At 41.2% G+C, this 25,355-nt stretch overlaps 1 protein-coding gene across 5 annotated transcripts in view; it reads left to right on the forward strand.

The window, feature by feature from the left end:
• Window positions 1–6,555: 6,555 nt before the first annotated feature.
• TOM1L1 (target of myb1 like 1 membrane trafficking protein) overlaps window positions 6,556–25,355 on the forward strand; it is a 52,500-nt gene continuing 33,700 nt past the window's right edge. For 2 of the 5 annotated variants that reach the window (XM_089900858.1, XM_089900859.1), the window contains exons 1-7: window positions 6,556–6,699; window positions 9,125–9,209; window positions 11,106–11,184; window positions 16,096–16,245; window positions 17,998–18,123; window positions 19,020–19,121; window positions 20,078–20,194. In XM_089900858.1, the coding sequence (XP_089756984.1) occupies window positions 6,642–6,699; window positions 9,125–9,209; window positions 11,106–11,184; window positions 16,096–16,245; window positions 17,998–18,123; window positions 19,020–19,121; window positions 20,078–20,194 (717 nt within the window). In that variant the 5' untranslated portion in view covers window positions 6,556–6,641. Of the gene's footprint in view, window positions 6,700–8,100; window positions 8,218–9,124; window positions 9,210–11,105; window positions 11,185–16,095; window positions 16,246–17,997; window positions 18,124–19,019; window positions 19,122–20,077; window positions 20,195–25,355 lie in introns of those variants that run through there. The other 3 variants (XR_016388957.1, XM_022552524.3, XM_022552525.2) reach the window with 3 other exon arrangements.

The raw sequence follows: 25,355 nt of genomic DNA on the forward strand, positions 1-25,355 counted from the left end.
AGAAACTAAACATGTGACTGGTATAATGCTAGTAGGACATTCTTTTCCCAAATAGGTGACTCTTGCATATTTAAATAGTGGTGTTTAGGGAGACCTTGCCAAACCTCAGAAGCTGTTTTCTAATAGTGGACATTTTAGGACACATAGTAGGTTAATGAACTGGTTAATATTTACTGAGTTTTATTATAGTCTGAGCATCATTCTATGTGCTATACATCATCTCATTTTTCAAAATAACCTTGTGAAGTTATTTTTATCATCTGAGATCTGGGACTTGAAACCAGGTGATCTGACTTGCATATCTGAGCAAGATTTCCAAAGGAACACATTGGAATTAAATTACAAACCTCAAATAAGTTAAGTGTGAACTGGTGAGGTCATGAAACCCACCAAAAGCAAGTTGCCTTGGGTTATGAAAATATTGGTTCCCTTGGTTTACTTTTCAGATAAAATTTTGGTTTAAAACTTCATTGGAATCCTTTGAGATGACAAATTTAGCCAAAAAGTGCCCTTTAGTCCCAGATCTCAGTGGCATTCCTTAATTATAAGTATGATGAGGGAAGCTAATGAAAGCATTTGTGTGGTTTAAAGTTCAATATTGGTGGAAGGGTGAATGTTTAAAATCAACCAACAAACTTTTACTTAGCACTGCCAGATGAGGAGTGCTTGACTAGATGCTGCAGGTGTTACCAAGCCAAACTTGGGTCCACTCACTGGATGCACAAGCAAAACACATCTACTGACACCGGGTTGCAGAGAAGCAAAGTACAGTGTTTATTGCAGGGCACCAAACAAGAAGAATGGGCAGCTAGTGCTCAAAAGACCCAAACTCCTCAGTGGCTTGCAGGGAAGGTCTTTTAAAGACAACTTTTGAGGTGAGCATTGCAGGGTGCATGATTAGCTCATGAACTTTCTTCTGATTGGTTGGTGGTGAGGTAACAGGGTGATGTTTCAGGAATTGTAATCATCCTCCTTCTGGTTCCAACCAGTCTGGGGTCTACATGTTTGTGGTCAGCATGTAATCACCATCTTCCATCTGGGTGGGGGTCTGCATTTCTGTGGAACAACTCAAAGATACAGGTCAAATTGTTATGTGTATTCCTTGAGGAGGAACTAGGACTCTGTTTTATTGCTGAACTATTGTTTCAGCTATCATTACCTGTCTTGAGTGACTTGTTTTTCCTTTGATTCTGCATTCCCTCAATTCTCTAATTGTTAACTTCTTGTCCCTGCTCTTTGGAACATGGGGAAGGCCCAGGAGACTAAAACCTTTTCTAAAAACAAGAATGGGGGACATGAAAGGGTTTTCGTGTCTGGGAAGGCCCTGCAGGGTCTTGCTTGGTTTCACAGGTACTCCCCAAGATCAATGACAGGAACTTGGCTCTGGGTACAGTTTGTCTCATTCCTAAGCTTTGGAATGAGACAAACCCAAATTCATCTCCCAATTCTGAGTGACTTTAGGCAAGTCATTTAGTAAAATGGAAATAACGATTCTTAGTTTATAAAATTATTATTATTATTATTGGAGATACCAAAGCACTTTTTAGAGTGGCTGGCAGAGTAGGAAGTCAACCAGTGTTAGCTCCCATTACTCTCCTTTTGCCTCTCTCATCTTGCGTCTCTAAGTTCAGCCAAAAGCCCAAGAGCAGGAAGAGAGAAGACTGAGCTTTGAAGTTAATTTCCAGAATAAGAAGTTTCCAAGATGTAGGTACTAAAAAATAACTGTGGAAATAAAGTCAACATACATCTTTGTACCTATAGTTTTCAAAAACAATGGGCAAGAATTATTGTGTAAAATGTTACTTTTAAAGATAATTAATACTAATACATCTATAGATGCACAGGGTCTTGCTATATTTGAGAGAACCCAAGCTTCAGTCCAATTTCATCCTTAAAGAGTATTGTCTTATGACATTTAAGAACTGCTGGTCTGAGCAGTATTCATAGAGGAGAAAAGGCAAGGAGATAGATAAAGAACACAAAGGAATCTGAAACTAATTGAAAGAGAAGAATTGAGGATAATTTCAAGATTTTTTATTTGGGAAAGTATGATACCATTAGCCAATCTGGGGACTTTTAAAAATCTTGATGCCCTTGGTACATTCCAGGTTCGTTAAATCGGAATCTCTGAGGGTGGGAGCCAGGCATCAGTACTCTTTACGGTAGCTCAGGTGATTCCAACACATCCATTACTGCCTTCATCAAAACAAAGAAGTCAGGTAGCATACTGAGACAGTGGAGGAAGGGGATGAGTATAATTCTAGTTCTGTCAAGGTCAGAGTTCCAACAAGGCATCCAGGGAGGAATTAAGGACTGGATCTCAGGAAGGATAGAGCTCAAGATTTTGGAGAGTCATTCATGCATTCAATAAACTTTCCTAAGGCCTGTTAAGTGCCTGGATACCAAGCCCAACAAACAGGATTCTATTCCCTTGAGGGGCTTATATCTAGGAAGGGGGGAACATATTTCTTTTTTTTGGCTTATAAACAAGAGAATTTTATTTCTCACAGTTCTAAAGGATGAGAAGTCCAAGATTAAGGCACTGACAAATTCAGTGTCTGGTGAGAGCCCACTGCCTGGTTCATGAATTGCCATCTCTTTGCTGTGTCCTCACATGGTGAAAGGAGCAGGGCGCTCTCTGGGGTCTCTTTTATATTTATTTGTTTATTTATTTATTTATTTAGGTTAGGCTCTTGTTAAATACCATTTTTAAAAAATTTTTATTTTATTTATTTATTTATACAGCAGGTTCTTATTAGTTCTATCTATTTTATACATGTTAGTGTATACATGTTAACCCCAGTCTCCCAATTCATCCCACGGGGGGAACATATTTCTAAACAAACAAGCAGTACAAAGTGTTGTGAGCTCTAAGACAGAAATGTGTATTTAGGGCAGGAAAGGAGGACTCAGTTCTCTTGGGAGTGGTCAGAAAATGTTTCATAGAGAAGGGACAAGGAGAAGGCACCCTGAGGGAAATGGAGAAAGAGGAAAAGAGAGACTACAGAACTCTGGGGAGGCTAACAGTTTTAACAGGCAAGGAGGAAGATGGAGCCAGATGAAGATCATGAGAAGTAGCAGCCAGAGAAGGGAGTACTGTATAGGATAGGGAAGTGCCCTGAAAGGTGAGGGGGGAAAGAAGGATGGCTAATGGGACGGCATCACATAGCACAGAGAGGGCAAAGAGGATGAGGCTGAGAAATGGCTTGGAGTTGACGATCAAGTGGCTACGGAAATTAGTTTCCACAGTGGAACAGCTAGGGAAGAGAGAGTGGGAGACGTCTGGAACTGGACCCATTAGAAATGGGTTGCCCCAAAAGTTCATTCCATAACATCTTTTGGAAAAACCTGTATGAAAAAACTTTTCGGCCAACCCAATACTATGGGGAGGAATGGGGGAGAACATTTAAATATTAAAATAGAGAAAAGGTGCCTGTAGTGGGAAAAGTTTGGGACTCAGGGATAAGCTATTGTGTTGCATTCTCTTAGCTGGAGCTGAATGGCCTTGGGGCGGTTACTTCGCTTAGCTGGCTGTCCATTTTTCATCTGTAAGATGATGCAGTAGACATGAGATTTATAAGGGTATGTCCAGATCTGACAATCTAAAAAATTTAGTGGAAAGAACAGAATCAAATGAGAGGGTGAAAAAGACTCTTAACTGCATAAAGCCTGATGATGGGTCAACTTTGTTTCCAGATACGTGTGTTTGCCACGTTCGGTCACCTCATTCTCCAGGTACCATCCCCTAGAACCCACTTTTTAAAAAGGAAAGGGTACCACCTACCATCTAGGCTCTATGCATGAGAGTACATAGGTTAAAGTCACAGCTTCTGGAATCATACAGTCCTTCACTATGACTGCATGAAAAATGACTTACTTTGGTTTTTCTAATCTGTAAAACAGAGTAATAAGAGTACTGGTTTCAGAGTTATCATGGGATTAAATGAGAGAATGCATGTGCATGTAATGTATTTACAGCACACCTAGCATATAGTTCTAGTAAAGAAAATATTAGCATTCTTGAATAGGTACAGAAGGAACAGCAGGACCCTGTGCCAGCAAAGTCTATGTATATCTTCTTTAAGATAGGAATAGGGGTCGTGGTATACTTTGAACCACACAGATCTTTAAAAGAAAAATGAGGAGAAACATGCTCAATAAGCAGATTCACCTAGTGGCAAAAATACAGGCTCTAGAATCAGACAGCTGTGATTCAAACTCTAGTCAAGCTATTTATTAGTTATATATATATTTTTTTTTTTCGGTACGCGGGCCTGTCGCTGTTGTGGCCTCTGCCGTTGCGGAGCACAGGCTCCAGACACGCAGGCTCAGCAGCCATGGCCCACGGGCGCAGCCGCTCCGCGGCATGTGGGATTTTCCCGGACTGGGGCACGAACCCGTGTCCCCTGAATCGGCAGGCGGACTCTCAACCACTGAGCCACCAGGGAAGCCCTAGCTTTATATTTTTAAATCTCTGATTACATATTTGTACAAATGAAGTGTATGCTACCTGTCTCCAGGCTTAGGAAGACTGAATTCAGATGGAGTTCCACTTCCAGGCACTTAAGTGTATTTAAAGTACTGTAAAGGTTATTTGCAGGAATTCCCTGGTGTTCCAATGGTTAGGACTTGGCACCTTCACTGCAGTGGCCCAGGTTCAATCCCTGGTTGGGGAACTAAGATCCCACAGGCCACGCAGCATGGCCAAATAAATAAATAAAGGTTATTTTCTTTGTTTCTACCTAACATTATGACTTATGTGTAAATAAACGCTTAGTAAGTGTTTTTAGAATTGAAATTTTAGTGAGATTTTGCTCCTGGTATCCAGAAATCTTACCCTTGTTTCTTTCTGGGATTCTGCCTCTTCTCTGACCTTAACTTAGCTGTGAATTCTATCCTACTCTCAGACCATACTAACACGGACTGGTTGATTATCCCCCCTGGGGACTTGGCAGATCATGGAGAAAGTGGCAGAACACAGAAAGAAGGCTGCAACCACCACAACACCCCCGTAGGCAAACGGGGAGAAAAGAGCTTCAGAACCCATCAACCTGGTTCTGTTTACCCCGACATAATGTCCTGAACACGCTCCCTGGTGCCATGTTCTCAGTGCCTCAATCCTGTAGCACAAGGAAATAAAAAACAAAACTTCTCCCATAAGAAGTAGCAGAATTATGTTAAAAATATGTATGTTGATTCCTTCCCAGTTCTCATTCCCTGATGGAAGGCCACTGACACCAACAGCAGCCTAAGTTGAAATTTTCTCTTTAAGCTTGTAGGGTTCAGAGAGTGGAATATTTTGTAGAGTCTATAATATGAAAGAGATTAGGTTGGTGATGTCACAAGAGGTTTTCAACAGTGTGGGCAGAAGCTGTAGCGATGACTAAGGTAGTTGATAAGTAGCACCACAAGAAGTAGTTATTCACCCTGGATAAGCAGGTGGAGAATATTAGTTACAGGCAGGAGGCGTTTACAACAAAAATGATTCATTCTAGATTTTAGAATCCCAGGTATTAGCTCACATGGGTCAAGAAAAATTAGAAATAACAGAATTAGAGCAAAAAAAAGTTAACCCCTTGGCACACACTGGAATTGGTTTTGATTTCTATTTTTAAATATATGACTAAGGACATAAGCCAGACCGATCTCCCTTTGATTTCTTGTCACCATTTCCAGGGCCCAGGAAGGGCTTGTCGAACTGGGCCCCACTTGACCACAGGAAGCAAGATCTGGAGGCACAGGGAGCCCATCTTATGCTAACTGCCATCACCTTGGAGACACACCACTCCCCAGCAGGCTCCGGCATCATCGTGGAAGATTGTTACCATCGCTAATCAGATGTTAATCGAATGCACCAGAAAAGGAAATAAATTCCGCTTCTGAAAGGGCAGCTGGAAAGAGGTTGAAATGCTCCAGCTCGGATTTACATTCCAAAGCAGTCCTAAGGCCAAACACTCCCTGCCGGAGCAGAAGGAAAGCCCCTCTCTTCTTCTCACCTTCTCTGGAAAATAGTTCCCCCGAGAACTCGCTGGGCGGCGCCACGTGGTCCCTCAGGAAATTGGGGCGAGACAAAGGACGCCGACTCCTGTGAGGCCTCTCGATTGAAGCCAATCCCTCCTCCTGTCCATCACCTGCAGCCTTAAAGTGCCAGGGACACATCTTCCCTCCCGGATCTCTGGGGCGGGTAAATAAGTCGGGGTGGGGTAAATATTTCTAGTTAGGCGATTCACTCAGTGGTTAAACATTTATTTTGTGGGTGCCAAACGCTGACCTAAGCGGGTTATGTGGTTAATGCTCACAGTAACCCGAGACGTGTGTTAACTCCATATTTCCTTCTCTACAAAGGGGAGCAGGAAGCGCAGAGAAGAACAGCACCTCGCCCCGTGAGCGGCAGCATCCGCCCCCGCGTCACTCGTCCCCAGCAGTGTCCCCAGGGCCGCCCGGCCGGTCCCGCGGCTCGTGGCAGGTGCTCGTGTGCCCGCCCCCTCCGGCGCTCCCGCCTCAGCGCCCCCAGGACCCAGCCTGGAGCCCGGCGCCTCGCGGCGGCCAGGGGAAGTGCGGCCCGGGGGGCGGAGCCAGGGCCGTGCGGATGGAGTCGTGAGCCGCGGTGGCGGAGGCCCGGGCCGGCTCCTTGCGCTACCATGGCGTTCGGGAAGAGTCACCGGGACCCATACGCGACCTCCGTGGGCCAGCTCATAGGTAAAAGGGGGACCCCTCCGGCTTGGGGCCGGGACGCTACGCGTTGACTCTGTTACCGGCCGCAGAGGATCGCGTGGGTCCGAGTTCGACGAACTCCTCCCCCCTCCCCCGCAACTTTCCCAGGCCCCGCGCTCCGCTGGTCCTGAGCGGCACCTGTCCCCGCCGACCTCTCTCAAACCCCACCTCCTCACCTCCCGTGTTCCGGTGCTTTCCGGGGTGGGGGTGGGGTGGAAGCGGACAGGTGGACCGAGGGGATCCAGGTGTGGCGTGGCTGGGCCTCTACGGGGGCGTGTCAACTTCTGGGTAAGGGGGAGCTCTTCAGAAAGTGAGTCCACCCGAGGGCCAAGTGTTGTCCTGCCCGTTTTGCAAAGAGAAAAAGTTTCCAGGAGGTTAAGTGCAGTGACCTCGATGTGACAGGCAGGTCTCCAAACTAGTTCTGACTCCAGGCCCCTTAAAACGTGAGTTACTTTTTAGTGGTGAACAAAGAGAACGAACATGCCTAGCACCGGAGCGAAGGAAGGGGGAGCCAGGCGCTCTCTGGGTACACAAGAGGCCTCTCCAGGCCACTAGGGGCTACACAGGTGTCTGCCTGACTCCTTCCCTCTCCCGTGGCCGTGCTCTGATCCATGTACGCGGAAGCCGGAGCCAGTGCCTGGACCGTTTAACAACACCGGCTCCCTTCTCCCTGGTCTCTGATACCTCCCTTGGGAACCGGGTGTGGCACCAGTGCATATAGATGCCAAGCAAAGCGTGATCACTTCGGGGAGCTTAGTGGGATGAGGAAATCATGAAAACCTGGTAGTTACAGTAAGGAGGCTCAGATTTGAACAGTTTTGCCTGCAGCTCAGTTAACTGCTGTATGACAAGAACACATTACCCAGGGACTTCCCTGGTGGTCCAGTGGTTAAGACGTCACCCTTCCAATGCAGGGGGCGCTGGTTCTATCCCTGGTCGGGGAACTAAGACCCCACATGCTGCGCGGCCAAAAATAAATAAAGAATGAATAAATTAAAGAACAAAAACCGAAACACTACTCAACCTGAAGCTTAGTTCCCATACCTTTATAAGATGGTGAGTGTTAACTATCATTGAGGAGGAGATGCTTTCTAAACTGTTGCTGGCTGTATCTCTGTTGGGTATTAAAATGAACCCCGAGCAGAAGTGGATTCAGGCTGCATCTTCATAGGCTGATGTATTCTTTAATGCTGTGAACATTTACTGCCAGCTATATCCCTGGACCTGGACCAGGCAAAGGTAAGATGTGGTCTCAGCCATCACGGAACGCATAATCTTATAGGGAAGACACACGCAATTTCGTACTGACAATAGTGCAGTACCTTTGCAATAGAAGAGAAGTGTAAAACACCCAAAACTTATGAAAAGGGAGAACTTAACTCTGCCATGGCCTTTGAAGGGTGAATAGGAGTTTTCTCGGAAGATGGGAAGGTGGGAAGAAGGAAGACAGAATGGGGAGCAAGAAATCTGGCAGAAAGAACCTTGTAACTGAACACAAGATTGGTAAGCCTTGTCCATTTGAATGCCAAATTCAAATAGTGTTTCTCCTAGATGAGGAACAGTCTAAGCTTCGGGGTTCCCCTAACCAAACCTTTATCCTCTTCATTATCCTTTTAATTTTTGCTCAATTCCCCTAGAACCTCATGTTTTCATGCTGAGGGATATTCTCCTTTCTCGTAATAGAGCTGTTAAGCTCATTCAGGTTGAGTGTTCTATTATCCTTCCCAGGTGACATTTTGTATTCTTAAGGAGGATGTCAGAAGAGGGAAAAGCTATCTGACTGTTTAGTGATGGGGTTACAGGTACAGGAGCCTTCAAGTCTGCCTGGTGCAGCTCTGGTTAGTAAAGGTGCTAGGAAGTACATAGACAGTTTCAGTAGATCTGTCTTTTTCTCAACACCACCCCCCAAAGGAGAATAAGTGACTTTTAAAAAGCAAACAAAAACTGGCATCAAACATCAAACAACCTAGATTTGAATGCTAGTTCTACCGTGTACTGACTGTGTAGCCTTGAGTAACTTCCTTAACCTCCTTGAACTTCTGTTTCATCACCTCAAAACAGTGGGTTAAATGAAATTGCATAAGATAAAATACTTAGTTTAGCACTGTGCACTTCATCTTGTAGGTGACTGTCCTTCTCTGAAAGACAGGCAGGCAGATGGAGATTTAGCTGGGCTGTCCTGGCCCTGCAGCCTTTATTAATAGGTCACTCATTACTGTTGCAACAGAAACACCTGGGTTTTGACTGATTCTTGAATTACTGGGAATTGTTCAGAAAAAAAAATCTCTCTGCTCTTTGATATAAACTTAATGGTCCTTGCTAGTGAACTCCAGGCAGATTGTTTCAGGAGGACCAGACATGTTTTATTCTGTTGTAGCTCAGATTCAACACAACAGCTTTTTCTTTGCAGAAAAGGCTACATTTGCTGGAGTTCAGACTGAAGATTGGGGCCAGTTCATGCACATCTGTTACATAATTAACACTGCCCACGATGGGTGAGTTCAGTGTGTGGTTCATGTATTTGCCTCTCATAAGAAGTGTCAGAACACATTTTCGCTTGCAAACTGGTTTTCTTGTTGAAATAGTGTTTCCATCACCCTTTAAGCACCCACTGCCTTTTGAAGACATGTCAGGTTGAAATATTAGGACAGCTGCTTGTTTCAGCATGTGGAATACCTGAGAATCCATTATAATTTTTCTCCTCTTTGCCTTTTCCTTAATAGTTTCAAATTTTGTCTCGGTGAAGCTCAAATTCCTTGTTCTTTAAGGAGAGAGGAAGATATTGTTTCCTTTGTTAGGAATTCTTCTTGCTCTGACTGGCAATATTTTATGTTACTGTAACTGAAAAATATTATCAAGAAGCTAGTGGACTCCTGGTGGTGACCTGTCTCTGGGCAGTTGTCATTATCAACCAGGAAATAATCTAGCAGTTGTTTTCCTCTGCCTGTCACAAGACAATTTTTTTTTTCTTCCGAATGCCAACTCACCCATGTTTATGCTGAGTTCTTAAACAATGTGGTATCTTTTGTTACACTTCTTAAACTTTAGAGAATTGAAGTTTAAAAAATAAAATCATTAAGAAGACCAACTATTTTGTGATTTAGTCTGAACTACAAGTTGTTATAAGGGATACAATTCTCTTGATTTTCCTGTGCATTTAAACTAATAGTGAACAGCAAAGGAGACTGTCTTAGTTTTTGTTGATGAAGAAAACATTACACTTAATTATTGACTATCTCAATGGAAAGTGCTTATGGTTAGTACTTTAAAATATTTATGGTGTTTTCCCTGTAATCTTGTTTACCATATTTGTTTCCTCTAAACCTTTTCTTCACTGATAATACTAATTTCTTCATTGATAATGCAAAAAGGGAAATGCAATGTAAAATGTTTTTCTTTTAAAACAGTGTCTTTATTCTTTTCAACTTTTCTAAGGGTTTCATCTTAGATTTTATATATGATTTTTTAGAAATATATATAATATTTTATAATAGTTACAATTTTAAGTATACGTAATATTATGTAATTATATTATCATATAATAGAAATTCTACCCATGCAAGCATAACAAACAAAATTGGAAGGTAATATGCAAAAAATATTTGTATCTTTTTTAAGTTTTGAGGTATAATTGGCATATAGCACTGTATAAGTTTAAAGTGTACAGCATAATGACTTGAGTTACATATACTGCAAAACAGTTTCCACAACAAGTTTCGTTAACATCCATCACCTCATACAGTTACAAAAAATGTTTTTTCCTTGTGATGAGAACTTTCAGGATCTACTCTCTTAACAACTGTCAAACATACCATACAGCAGTATTAACTATAGTCATCATGTTGTACGTTACATCCCCATTACTTATCTATAACTGACCATCTCAGAGTAAATTTAGACTGTCTACTTACACATAGTTCCTCCTTTTGTAACATAACATTGTAGCATATCAGAACCTGACCTGGTTAGTCCTAACTCCTCCTACATCCCATTGCCTATAGGATGCTTAGGAAATACTAACAAAAATAGGTAACATTTTTGGAAATTACATTTCCTGTAAGCTGGTTCTGTGCGTTGATATGGGCTGTGGGTGTGAGTATGCGTTGATATGGGCTGTGGGTGTGAGTATATTTCACATGTAGTGCTTTCTAGGTAATGATCATCTTCTGCATATCTCGTTTGATTCTCACAAGGAGGTAGGTGGTATTGTCTGCCTAGATGTATGAGGAAACGGGTGTAAAAATGGTAAGTCATCTGCCCAGCACCACATAGAACCAATACCTTGGTTATCTCCTTAGCCGTTCCTCTTTCCACACTGCATGCTGCTTTTCAGAGACTACTTGCTTTCAGCAATGGCTACGTTGATGATTTTACTGTGTTTATTGCCACAGGCCAAAAGATGCAGTAAAAGCTTTGAAGAAAAGGATTTCCAAAAACTACAATCATAAAGAAATACAACTTACCTTGTCAGTAAGTATTTACTTTAATGTTAAATTAAGACCAGAATTTTCCAAGCTATAGTCACGTTTCTAATTTGGGGTATAAAAGATACAAATATTCTGAGATAATTAATAGGTTAGCAAAAAGTTATTTACAGTATGAATTAAAACTATTCATTTATTGAGAATTGCAGAATCAAGGGAGTTTCGTTGTTTGTAATAGCATTTAATTCGGTGGAAAGTGAGTGTTCCTGGAAAAGCATATTTTCCTGGTTAGGAGATGGGCACTGGTAATGAAAAACCTATAGGTACTGAGTTGCTCAAGAAGTTTGTGTATGTGTTACACATGGGGAAAATTGAAGCTTGAGAAGTGCCTCTCCGTCATCTTTCTACCTCATTTGAACACCTCTGTGGAATTCTGAGATGCTGGAGGCTCTTTAGGGTTCAGCCAAGTTCTGCTGTTTGGTATAATTTGGAGAATGTTCTTTGTTGATTTAAACAATTCTCCTGTGCACCTTATCGCTTGATTTGGGTGTGGACATTTATTTGACATGTTCCCATTTTCCCCCAACCTTGGCCGTGTGACCTCTTCAGTTGCTTGGTGAGTTGCCCGTTTTACTTCAGTATGTTTTGCAAACCCTGCCTGCTGCCTGAGAGTGAGCTGTGTGGCTTTCTAGTTTCTTCTGTGTGCCTTTGCTGACCTCAGCCCAGCCGCAAGCCACATGTGGTTATGGCACTACTCTGCCAGCATCACACTGCTCTTAGGGGACTTGGACGTGTTTATCTAGAGGGCTGTGGAACAGAGGTGAGCACAGCCCCCCTTTTCTAGCTTCAGGGGGAAAATAATTTATCACATCTTGCTTACTTGGAGAGTAACTGAATGAGAAAATGAATTGAAGTCTTAATGATACTATCACTGAAGAAACCCTTCAAGTTGGGGTCTGAATATAGTTTTAGAGGGATTTTCTTCTCTCATCTTTTTTGACCTCTCCCCTGTCCTTTACCATAGCAGCCCCCTCAGGGAGGTCACAGAATGCAGGCAACTGGAGAGAGAGGAGTAAGGCACTTCAGTAGACATGTCAGAACAATGGGTTGGTGGTGGAAATAAACCTTTGCCTGGTACCTGGTTGATGCTCTCAACAACCCTTTGAAGAAGTTGTATTATTGACTCCACTTCAGAAATGAAGAAACTGAGACTTAGTGAGGTTAAGTGATTTTTTTTTTCTTTCCCCTCCAAGATTTAAGTAGCATAGGCAAGATTTCAATCCAGTTCTCAGATTCTAAATTCCATGTCCTTGCCCCATACCACCTTGCTTCTCAGAACAAATCAAGCCCCTTGAAAGAAAAGGCTGCTGTGTTTCATTTGTGTTTTCAACTCCTTTCTACGTGGTAGAAGACCTAGTGCATCAGTGTACCAGGTGTTGAGTGGTTAAAATGATTGAGTGTCCTTCAGCCCCCATCCCACTCTCCTAGCATCCAGGAAGGACTCAAGGAATGTACTGTAGAATTGGGGTAGAAAGATACGTAGCTGTGCCCTAAAATGAAGTGGATCTAGGATATCTCAGGGCTGCTGAAGGTTAGGAGAATTGACTGAGTAACCTAAGGGCAGAAGATGAATTTATGCCACTTCTGAATTTCAGCATGCGGTATTTCACCTTCTCACAGTTGTTTATTCTATATAATGCGTTTGTCTCTTTCTCTGTTGTAGCCAGCCTACGTGACATTTCCATGGTTGCTTCTTATCCTCAGCTCCATATCCTCCTCCATCACGGTTCCTTCCTTCTGGGGATGAACCAGGACTCTTCCCTGGGGAATCTGACTTATTCCAGAGTGTGGTCTCTTTCAGCCCTCCATCTCTGAGTTCCCACTCTTTCTGTCCTTCCAGTCACCTGATCTCTTAGGCCTTACTCCCAGCTAGCTGCCTGTTCCCTGTTCCACCTCAGGTAACTGTACATCCTCCACCTCCTAATTTCCACACCAGTACGTGAGAACAAGCGAATCTAAAACCTGTGCCAAAGTAAGGGTGAGAGTCACAGGTTGGGGGTCATTGTTAGGGGCAGAGTTCATTAAGGTACCTACTTCTTGGATTTTCTTTGAATTGGTCTTTGACTCTTGCTAGCTTCATGCATATTTCCCCAAGTTGTATAGTCAATGGCCCAATCACCTCACCTCACGCTACTCACTGCATTGTAGTGGTGTCTTTAAGGCTTCAGAACAGACTTTAATATTAACTTAAGCCAGACTTAATCATGAGAGAGATTAGTCACAGAAAGAATCATCCAGGGGCTTCCCTGGTGACGCAGTAGTTGAGAATCTGCCTGCTAATGCAGGGGACACGGGTTCGAGCCCCTGTCTGGGAGGATCCCACATGCTGCGGAGCAACTAGGCCCGTGAATATTTAGCATTCATTTTACTGTTAGGGAAAATGAGATTTGGAGGCAAAGTATCTTGCCTAAGACTGCATATCTGGTTACATGAAGTATTTTTATAAATTCCCATTGAACTAGAGGCACTTTTCCTCTCAGCAGTTCATCAGATAAAAACTCATCATAACAGTATATCAAGCAAAAACTCATTTGTTATTCAACTTTTCAGCTTGTCTTTTTCTAAACAACTTGCATTAAAATACAATAGATTCATCTTAATATGTTTTGGATTCTGATTTTACTTTCCTTTGCCTTAAAGGTTCTCCCTGTATATTTCACAAAGCTGCATGTGCTCAGCTTCTGTATTTTATGGTTGCATTTTTAGCCACATTGCCCTTAAAACTGCAGCTTTCATACCTTCTTATTTTTGTATTGCCATTAAAGTGACACAAACACAGAGCATGGTGTAAAGTCAGTTTTCAGGGCTTCTTTTCTGCAAAGATGAATATACCTATCCTGGTCACGTTATGGTTTTTGTGACCTCGGAGAAGGTGGTAGCATGGGAACTAGAGATTTAATTTTGTTTTTAGATCACTTTTAGAAATCCACTTTCTGCATGCAGTTCTTCAATACTAGCTCATTCTTTCTTAGCCTGACTTCTGCTTATGTTGCTTTATTGAAAATCTTTTTTTCAAGGTGACTGATGACCCCACTAATCAACAAACCTAGCTGAGTTTTTCAGTCCATATTCTTAACCGTTTGACACTCCATCCTCCTAGAAACTCTGCCCTCTTTTGATTTTTACCAACATTATGTTCTATTTATCTTGTGCATCAGTTTCTGTTGATTGCCTTTCCTGAGCGTCCTTCTGGCCTCACAGGTGAACCCTTTGTCCCTTCCTCTCTGCTCATCCAAGGCAGGCTTGATTACTCACTTTTGGCCTCACTCTCCCCTGAACTATAGCTGTGCATGTACAGCTCTCAGCAAAAAATCTCTACTTGAATGTCTCATTGTCCTTTTTGTCTTAGTCATCTTGAGCTGCTCTAACAAAATACCATAGATTAGGTGGCTTAAACAACAGACATCTATTTCTCACAGTCCTGGAGGCTGTGAAGTCCAAGATCAAGGTGCCGGCAGATCCAGTGTATGATGAGGGCCCACCCTCTGGCTTGTAGATGGCCATCTTCTTGCTGTATCCTCACATGGCCAAGAGAGAGATGATCTCTCTTATCCCTTTCTTATAAGAGCACTAATCTCATTCATGAGGACTCCACCCTCATTACCTAACTCCCTCCCAAAAGTCCCACCTCCAAATACCATCACATTAGGGATTAGGAGGTTCAACATGGGAATTTGGGAGGGACACAAACATACAGTTCACAGCACTTATAAACTCAAAATATCTAAATTTCAACCCACCATTTTGACCTTCGACTAGTCATAGTATCCCATCCACTTCCAGATTTCCATCAGTCTCATGCACAGTAACAGTCACTTAACTTTCAGCCTTTCCTTTTCAACAAACCCTGGTTGCTGAAAGTTCTTGCTTCATAATTCTCATGTTTTTCCCTTCCTTGTACCCACATCATCCTAGTTTAGGCCTTTCTGCATCAGGCTGTACTAGTGGGTAACTGCTGGATCTCTCTATCATTCCAGGGTCTTTGCCCTCCAATTCCCTTTGTAGGGTGCTGCTTGAAAACCTTGTCAGAGTACTTTGCATGCACTAACCTTTCTCTCAAGTTCAGGATAGAGGTGTGATGGTGACAAAACTAATAAGAACCCTTCAGTGGCTTCTTACTGCCTTCAAGATAATGTTCAAATTCTTTACATTGCCACACAAAATTTCTCTACTGTCTGGATGAAGCCCCTCCAGACTTAATCCACCCACCTCCCCAATGTCCCCAGTTTGCTGATGTAAAGAAGCCTCTACAAACTGGAGTACTTATTTTCCTCCTCACAGCTCATATGCTTTGTCACCTGTACTTATATTTTTTAATACCATTTACCTGTCTAGACTATTGCTCTATACTCATTTGTACTTTTCTTGACCATTTTTCAAAGCCCAGCGTAGAACCACCCTTTTCCAAAAGTCTTAAGACCACCTGGCCCTAAATTATCACATCTGCCTATAAAGGTCTGTAGCTGGGGTAACCATGTAATTTTTCATCTAGGCAAGGACATTTTTGAGAGTGAAAGGAGGTATCATCATTAATAAAACCAGGACAACAGGAGTTCACCAGGACTTTCCTGGCAAAACTAGGACAAATGTCACCTTGTATAGAGCCCACATGCTTCGTTTGCACCTCCCATTGGCCCTTGGCATTTACTACCTTGCACAGTTATTAGTTCTCGTATAATTGTGTCCTGGCTCCCCAACAGGACCATCTGCTAAGCAGTTACATTATGCCTTATATTTCCTCACATTCCCAGAACCTAACATTTTGCCATGTATTTTAGTAGATACTAAATTATGTTTATTAATTGGAATGCTGGTAGAAATCATTACTTAGCAATTTTTACCTTATATTTAGGAGGTGGTTTTGCAAAGAGATAAAACGTTTAATTTTTCTCTTTAGCTTATTGACGTGTGTATGCAGAACTGTGGTCCGAGTTTCCAGTCTCTGATTGTGAAGAAGGAATTCGTTAAAGATAGTCTAGTTAAGCTGCTGAGTCCCAGATACACCTTGCCAATAGACATTCAGAATAGAATTTTGAATTTCATTAAGGTAAGTCTATTATATATCTTATGGGATGGTGAATGTCTAAGATTAGAGATTTAATTACCTAACTACCAGTTGGTTCAGTGATCCTTTACAAGCCTGGGATTGAGCCCCAAAGAGTTTTTACTATTCGGTTTTCCATGTAATAATAATTTCTTGGCATTGGATAGTGGCCTTTTCCTGAAGAATTTGTAGTCTTTTCCATACGTGTCTTTCAGTTTCTATCTTATCTACATCAGATAGGAGAGAGAGTGACGTGTACATTCATTTTGCAGGTGTGGAAACTATGTTCTGGGGTAGATAACTCACTGCTTTCAGAGTTATTTGGCAAAAGAGCTACTGATGCTGTTTTAGAATCTGTTAATTCTAGATTTAGTATAGCAAAAAACAAACAATAGTATCTATTCCAGAGTTTCATTAAATTGTTGAGGCATGGCAGTTTGGTGATTAAAAATATATTATTCTAATGGCCATCATCAAAAAATATACAAACAGGACTTCCCTGGTGGCACAGTGGTTGAGAGTCCGCCTGCCGATGCAGGGGACGCGGGTTCGTGCCCCGGTCCGGGAAGATCCCACACGCCGTGGGGCGGCTGGGCCCGTGAGCCATGGCCACTGAGCCTGCGCTTCCGGAGCCTGTGCTCCGCAACGGGAGAGGCCACAACAGTGAGAGGCCCGCGTACCACAAAAAAAAAAAAAATATATATATATATATATATATATACATACACACACACACAATGGAGAGGGTGTGGAGAAAAGGGAACCCTCTTGCACTGTTGGTGGGAATGTAAATTCATACAGCCGCTATGGAGAACAGTATGGAGGTTCCTTAAAAAACTAAAAATAGAACTGCCATATGACCCAGCAATCCCACTACTGGGCGTATACCCTGAGAAAACCATAATTCAAAAAGAGTCATGTACCACAGTGTTCGTTGCAGCTCTATTTACAATAGCCAGGACATGCAAGCAACCTAAGTGTCCATCGACAGATGACTGGATAAAGAAGATGTGGCACATATATACAATAGAATATTACTCAGCCATAAAAAGAAACAAAATTGAGTTATTTGTAGTGAGGTGGATGGACCTAGAATCTGTCATACAGAGTGAAGTATGTCAAAAAGAGAAAAACAAATACTGTATGCTAACACATATATATGGAATCTAAATTTTTAAAAAAGTGGTCATGAAGAACCTAGGGGCATGACAGGAATAAGGACGCTGGCGTAGAGAATGGACTTGAGGACATGGGGAGGGGGAAGGGTAAGCTGGGACAAAGTGAGAGAGTGGCATGGTCTAATATATACTACCAAATGTAAAATAGATAGCTAGCGGGAAGCAGCTGCATAGCACAGGGAGATCAGCTCAGTGCTTTGTGACCACCTAGAGGGATGGGATAGGGAGGGTGGGAGGGAGGGAGACACAAGAGGGAGGTGATATGGGAACATATGTATATGTATAACTGATTCACTTTGTTACAAAGCAGAAACTAACACACCATTGTAAAGCAATTATACTCCAATAAAGATGTTATATAAATATATATTTATATATATATATGTATATATATTTATATATATATATGTATATATATATGATTTTTCTAGTCTCTAAAAATGTACATTCAAAAGTAGCTTTCCTTTTCTGAGTAAGGTACATAATTGTCAATCTCTCATTTTCTGTCACCAGTTTAGGAGTTGTGTTTTGTTTTGCTGCTTATTTATCTCTGGAACTTTCCATCTCTTGAATTCAGACATGGTCGCAGGGTTTCCCAGGAGCTGTGGATGTAAGTGAAGTGAAAGAAGTGTACCTGGACCTCCTTAAGAAAGGTGTTCAGTTTCCTCCATCAGATGCAGTGGCTGAAACAGCCAGACAAGAGGTAGGAGGCCGTTCCTTGACCTATGTAGAGTAAGACAGTGTAGTGCATGGGTCTTTTCTCTTTGAAAGGGACCACCCTAGCTCCACCTAGCTTCACCTAAAAGATTAATCTGTTAGAAGGATACTGTGATACCTCATAAAATACAAGCCGCAAGGAGGGTGGTGTTAGCTGGATCTTTGAACAGAGAACCAAGCATTCAAATGCCTTGTTACTTGTCTGCCTTCCTTTGATCATCAGCTTCGTTCTTCTCTCTCATTGCAGACTAGCTTTTTCCACATGGTAAACAACGTAGCTCCCAAATTTTCATATTACAGCCTTAGCTTTTTCACATTCCACGTCCAAAATTTCAGAGAAGGGCCTCATTGAACCAACCTAGGTCAGTTTTCCATTTCTGCACAAATTAACTAAGGTCATATAAGAACGGGGTTGCTCCATATAGAAATTATTTAGGTAGAGCAGAAGAGGGACAGTTTCCAAAAGAAAAGATTGGTGCTAGACAGGCAGGGGTCTCTATTATAGGTATTCATATAATAGATTTGTTTATTAATACTGTGCCCATAGAAGAGTTTCGCAATGTTCACATGTATTCATTCTCAAGTTTGCAAGCAACTTTCAAGGTTTTGAACTTAGAACACTTGTAGTGACTGATTATAATTCATCTCCTAACTTCCTATGATTTCCATAACGTAAAGACAGTAATTCTTTCCTTCTGCGTATTGGTGAGTCCTGCCTTGGTAGAAAAAGCAATTCAGGTGTATACCAAAAGTCTGATCTTTGTGAAGGCTTTGTCCTGAGGGCTCACTCTCCCTAGTGACTGAGTCATCTGAATGGAAAAACTGGACTTGGAGTGGCTGAGTTAATTTAAATAATAATATTTCTATATTTCATGTTGATAGACTGCTCAGATCTCACCAAATCCACCACCATCTGTTCCTACTGCACCAGCTCTTTCTTCTGTAGTTTCCAAGAGCTCCACTATTATGTTGGTCCCAGAACAGGTAACAACAGCAATGACTGTATTTATTGATGACTTTTTCTAAGTTCTAAGTACTTTATATATAGTTTGTTTATTCTTAACAATATTATCATAAGGTAGAGGTACATTTTAACCTCATTTTACAGAGGAGGGGACTGAAGCTTAGTGACACTGTATAAGTTATGATGGTTCAACTCTAAGTGGAATTAATCCCATGGATTCTGCCTGATTCTAAAAGCCTGAGCTTTTAACAGTTGTCCTCGTCGAGTGGCTTTTGTGGCTTTGTGGAGGCTTGGCTGTGGGATGGATCTTGTGTAAGTTGATTCCTGTTGCTCCTGATAGGACTGTCTGTATGCCATTCCAGAGAGCTCAGTAAGTGGTCATCTTATTACTCTTATTAACTGTGCCAACTGAATTACATTTACTTGTTTGTCTATATCTGTTTATCTAATGTTTAGACAAGCAATTATTAAATGAAGCTCATTTCTGTCCTGCTATAAGGGAACTGTCATTTAAGACTTTATATTATTCGGTATTATATAACAATCCATGTGATTAATTCCTCTTAGAATTTAATCCAGGAAGAAAAAAAAGTGTTTCTCTCTTGATTCTTCCCTCTCTAATACCGTGGGACTATAAAACATCCACTTTTTTCTCTCCCATTTGTTTCTAAGAAACCCAGACTAACGTTTGCCATTTTCTTCAGGTTGCTGATATGGTTACCTTCTCCCTTCTCCATATTGGTTCCAATCTGACTTTTTCCCTTCATTAACTTTCCTAGAGCATAGTTTTAAATTTATTACAAGAGCTCTCAAGACCTTTTAGAAGGTGACAGATTGTACATTTGTAAAATAATTATATGTACATTTGTATAAATTTGAAAATATTAAATTTTACAAAAGTGTTTTCTCTGCAAGCAAGAAACAAGGTAGCCATTCTTTGTGTCACACTTACTGGTGATTGTGTTGCTCTCGACAGATTGGAAAACTGCGCAGTGAATTGGACATGGTGAAAATGAATGTGAGAGTGATGTCTGCCATATTGATGGAGAATATTCCTGGGTCTGAAAACCATGAAGACATAGAGCTTCTGCAGGTGTAGTATGATTTCAGGGACAAGCAGTCCCTGAAAGTTATTCTCTAAACTTAGAGCCTTGGAGATGGAAGGCACCGTAATATTGACTAGTCCATGCTCCAGCATGTTTACTTGATTTTTAAACTTAACAAGAAGCTGCAAGGATGACTTTATCAGAAATGCCGTGGTAACTTAGACGTGGTACTTACCCTCTTGCAATAAATAATTTAACATCATTTAATCATTCATAGCCTAGCCATATACAGCCTCTACTAACCTCTAATTGTTTTCAGTGTGTAAAAGTTACCTATCTATTCAGCAAACATAATGAGTAACTATAATGTGTTAAAGGATATAGAAATGAGGAGGCTGTCCTAGTCCTTAAGGAACTTAGGTCTAGTGAGCAAGAGTGTTTTGTAAATAACAAGTTTAATAAAGTATTGATGCTATAATAGAAATGTATTTATCATACTGTGGGTTCAGGGGTGGGGGCAAGGAGAAAGGTGACGGTTTTTGGAAAGGTTTAGGTGGAGGCAGTGCCGACGCTGTGGAGGAGCAAGTGGACAGTGCATTTGGTTGTGTATGGGCATGTGAAGGACACGGGCAGCTCATTATGACTGGAGTGGGGGCCCTCCGAGATCCTCTTCTGTGTCTCTACATCCAGCGCACTTTTCCCCTCTAATGGTTTGTTCTAATTTTCAATTTTAAGTTTTTTTTTTTTTTTTGTGGTACGTGGGCCTCTCACTGTTGTGGCCCCTCCCGTTGTGGAGCACAGGCTCCGGACGCACAGGCTCCGGACGCGCAGGCTCAGCGGCCATGGCTCACAGGCCCAGCTGCTCCACGGCATGTGGGATCTTCCCGGACCGGGGCGTGAACCCGTGTCCCCTGCATCGGCAGGTGGACTCTCAACCACTGCGCCACCAGGGAAGCCCATCAATTTTAAGTTTTAACACACACTTTAACACATTATTTTAGAAGCAGTTAGAGGAAAAAAATCAGTTTCTAAATCTTTTTCTTCCCTCCAAAGTTAAGAAACTTATATTTTTACTTTTCTCTGATTCCACTCCCCACTTCTCATGTTGTTGTTATCTTTCCTTTAAGTCCTTCGCTTGTTAATAAATAACATTTTTCTTGATTATTGCTTGTTTGGGAAACAATCAGTGGTGTAAAAATGTCCTTTTTCAACATTACCACCTGTATTTAACTGCTATCTCCTTAAATTGTTACTAGTGGTAAACTTTGAGTGTTTACGTGTTCAAAGATGTCTTTTGGCTGCCATGTTAAGGGCTCGCAATTTGGCCTAGGTACAGAATTATTTTCCTTAAGTCCTTCAAAGATACTGCTCCATTGTTCTTGCACCCAGTGGTGCTACTGAGAAGCATCATATTATGTATTCTTGCACCTTTGTTTCATAATCTGTTTTTCTGATTGTATTTGTGATTTCTCTTTAATGCTTCTGAAATTTCACTATACTGTGTCTAGGGATATGTGTGCATGTATGTGCATGTGTGTATTCACCTTACTTAACCTGCTTAGTATCAATACTTGATAGGCCTCTTGCCCTGTCAGCTTAAGTGTATTTTACTTCTGGGAAATTCTCAGCTCTTATTTCAGATATTTCTTTTCTAGTATTCTTTCTATCTTTGTATGGAACATTATTTAGATGATGGAACTTTCAGTTATATTTTTATCTCAACTTTTATAAACGTTTTGTTTCTTCCTTCTTTTATGCTGTAGTTCTAGCAAAGCTTCTCAATTTTATGTCTTATTTCTCTTAAATGTGAACATCAGATTCTCTATTCGGCCCTCCTAATGAATGTTTTATTTCAACATTTTTTTATTTTAAAAATTTATTTCAATTTTTATAATAGTTCTTTCACGGATATGCTTTCTCCTTTTGTCTTTCTAAGGATAGTAATTATTTTTAAAGTGCTTTTCCATTTGCTCTGTGGATTCTCTTTCCTTGGGTACAAGTTCTTTTGCTCATCACCTCTTTCATTTCACTTCTCAAGTATCTGGATAGACTGGTGATAGTGAGCTTATTTTTGTGTGAGATCCCTGACAGCTCGTCTGCATTTCTGTGACCCAGCTTGCCCATGCCAAGTGGAAAACACTGTTACTGCAGCTTGTTCTTAGTACTATTTCTGAGTATTTCTGTGTTTGCTGCTGTTTTCAGAGTACGTAGCATTGGCACGGGATGATGCTGGGTGGGTTATATTGGTAGCTGGTCTTCTAAGTTATATGCTTCCTATTTTTCCTGGTTGCTACCAGCAACTGGAAACAGTACCCTATGTCTCTGTCCCAAGCATTGCTCCCACCTAGACACAGACGCTCCTGCCTCAGCTGTCTGGTCTCACATGGGGAGAGAGGCGTGAGCACAGGTTGTCTTGTCCAGTTGTCTCACTACTGTACCTCAGCTGTTTGTTAGCTGCCCCTCATACTGTCTTCTTCTGGCTTCCACGGTCTCTAGTCATGGAGCATCCTTCATTTCCTTCCATGTTCTGTGGCAGTACTCATTGTGCGCAGTCTTGAGTGTCCTGGATTGTGCTTTCCTCTAATCCAGGGGTCAGCATGCTGTGGCCAGTGGGTTATATGCAGGCTTCAGTTGTCTGTGAACTCAGAATGGGTTTTACATTTTTAAACGATTTAAAAAAAAAAGAAAAAAACAGGTCATTTCTCAAGTTATATCTATGCAAGCCTACCTCCAGAGACCACAAGGGAATCAGACACACCCCTCAAGGAACCCCTTGCCACCTCCTACCCACTATCAGTGGATTTGAGTTTGTGGTATCCCTCAGGTGCACAGAGGGTTTTAAACCACAGCTTGGGAGCATCAGGTTCCAGGAGAAGGGTGGCAAGATCTGGTCTGCACAGGTTATTGCAGACTTGATATGCCATGCCTGAGTGGGCTTAACCCAGGTGGCAGAAGGAAGCCATTAAAGGGATATAAGCTGAAGGACTGCATAACCAGATAAAACTTTAGAAAGAGTCCTCTGGTGAACACTGAGATGACAACTTCTGGGGGAAGCAAGACACAACTCTCGGAAACAATTTAAGACAGCATTTCCTACTGGTCTTATGTTGTATACTATGTAGGGAATATGACATCTGTGGTCAAATAAGTTCCAAAACCTATTGTTTACTGTATTTCTCCTCTTGGAGGGTCAAAAAGTTCATTAGTGTAGTAAAAGCTCTGAGAGCCTTTTTTTATTGAAGTATAGTTGATTTACAATGTTGTGTTAGTTTCAGGTGTAGAGCAAAGTGATTCGGTTATATCAATACATATATATGTATATATCTATATTATTTTATTTGATTCTTTTCCATTATAGGTTATTACAAGATATTGAATATAGTTCCCTGTGCTATACAGTAAATCCTTATTATCTGTTTTATATATGGTAGATATATTTTATATATCGTCCTAATTTATCCCTCCCCCAACCCCTTCCCCTTTGGTAACCATAAATTTGTTTTCTACGTCTGTGAGTCTGTTTCTGTTTTGTAAATAAGTTCATTTGGACTATTTTTTAGATTGCACATGTGAGTGATATCATATAATATTTGTCTTTCTCTGTCTGACTTACTTCACTTAGTATGATCATCTCTAGGTTGCTGCAAATGGCATTGTTTCATTCTTTTTTTTGGCTGAGTAGTATTCCATTGTGTATATATGTATATACCACATCTTCTTCATCCATTCATTTGTTGATGGACACTTAGGTTGCTTCCATGTCATGGGTGTTATAAGTAGTGCCGCTATGAACATTGGGGTGTGTATCTTTTTGAACTAGATCTTTCATCTTTTCTGGATATATGTCCAGGAGTGGGATTGCTGGGTCATATGGTTACTCTGTTTTTAGTTTTGGAAGGAACCTCCATACTGTTTTTCCGTAGTGGCTGTATCAGTTTACATTCCCACCAACAGTGTAGGAGGGTTCTATTTTCTCCATACCCTCTCCAGTATTTATTATTTGTAGATTTTTTGGTGGTGGCAATTCTGACCAGTGTGAGATGATACCTCATTGCAGCTTTGATTTGCATTTCTCTAATAATTAGCAATGTTGAGCATCTTTTCATGTGCCTGTTGGCCAAATGTATGTCTTTTGACTGGGTTGTTTGTTTTTTTGTTATTGAGTTGTATGAGCTGTTTTGTATATTTTGGAAATTAAGCCCTTGTCGGTCACATTGTTTGCAAAGATTTTCTCCCGGTCTGTAGGTTGTCTTTTTGTTTTGTTTATGGTTTACTTTTCTGTGCAAAAGCTTGTAAGTTCGATTAGGTCTCATTTGTTTATTTCTATTGCCTTGGGAGACTGACCTAAGAAAACATTGCTACAATTTACATCAGAGACTGTTTTGCTTGTGTTCTCTTCTAGGAGTTTTATGGTGTCATGTCTTATGTTTAAGTCTTTAAGCTGTTTTGAGCTTATTTTTGTTTATGGTGTGAGGGAGTGTTCTAACTTCATTGATTTACATGTGACTGTCCAACTTTCCCAGCACCACTTGCTGAAGAGACTGTCTTTTCTCCATTGTATATTCTTGCCTCCTTTGTCAAAGATTACCTGACTGTAGGTGTGGTGTGACCTATTTAGGTGTGACCGTGGGTTTATTTCTGGGCTCTCTATTCAGTTCCATTTATCTATATGTCTGTTTTTGTGCCGATACCACACTGTTTCAGTTACTGTCGCTCTGTAGTATTGTCTGAAGTCTCCAATGGTTATGCCTCCAGCTTTGTTCTTTTTCCTCAGGATTGCTTTGGCAATTCTGTGTCTCTTGTGTTCTGTATAAATTTTAGGGTTATTCTAATTTTGTGAAAAATGTTATGGGTAATTTGATAGGGATCACATTAAATCTGTGGATTGCTTTGAGTAGTATGGCCATTTTAACTATATTAATTCTTCCAATCCAAGAACATGTGATATCTTTCCATTTCCTTGAATCATCTTTGATTTCTTTTATCAGTGTTTTATAGTTCTCAGCATATAAGTCTTTCATCTCCTTGGTTAGGCTTATTCCTAGGTTTGTTTTTTTTTTTTTGATGCAATTTTAAACAGTATTTTTTTTTACTTTCCCTTTCTGATATTTCATTGTTAGTGAAAGAAATGCAACAGATTTCTGTGTATTAATCTTGTATACTGCTACCTTGCTGAATTCATTTATCAGTTTTAATAGTTTTTGAGTG

This window comes from Delphinapterus leucas, chromosome 19, assembly GCF_059928025.1.
Source record: "Delphinapterus leucas isolate spDelLeu-1000000601 "Yukka" chromosome 19, BTC_Dleu_Yukka2, whole genome shotgun sequence".
Taxonomy (NCBI): domain Eukaryota; kingdom Metazoa; phylum Chordata; class Mammalia; order Artiodactyla; family Monodontidae; genus Delphinapterus; species Delphinapterus leucas.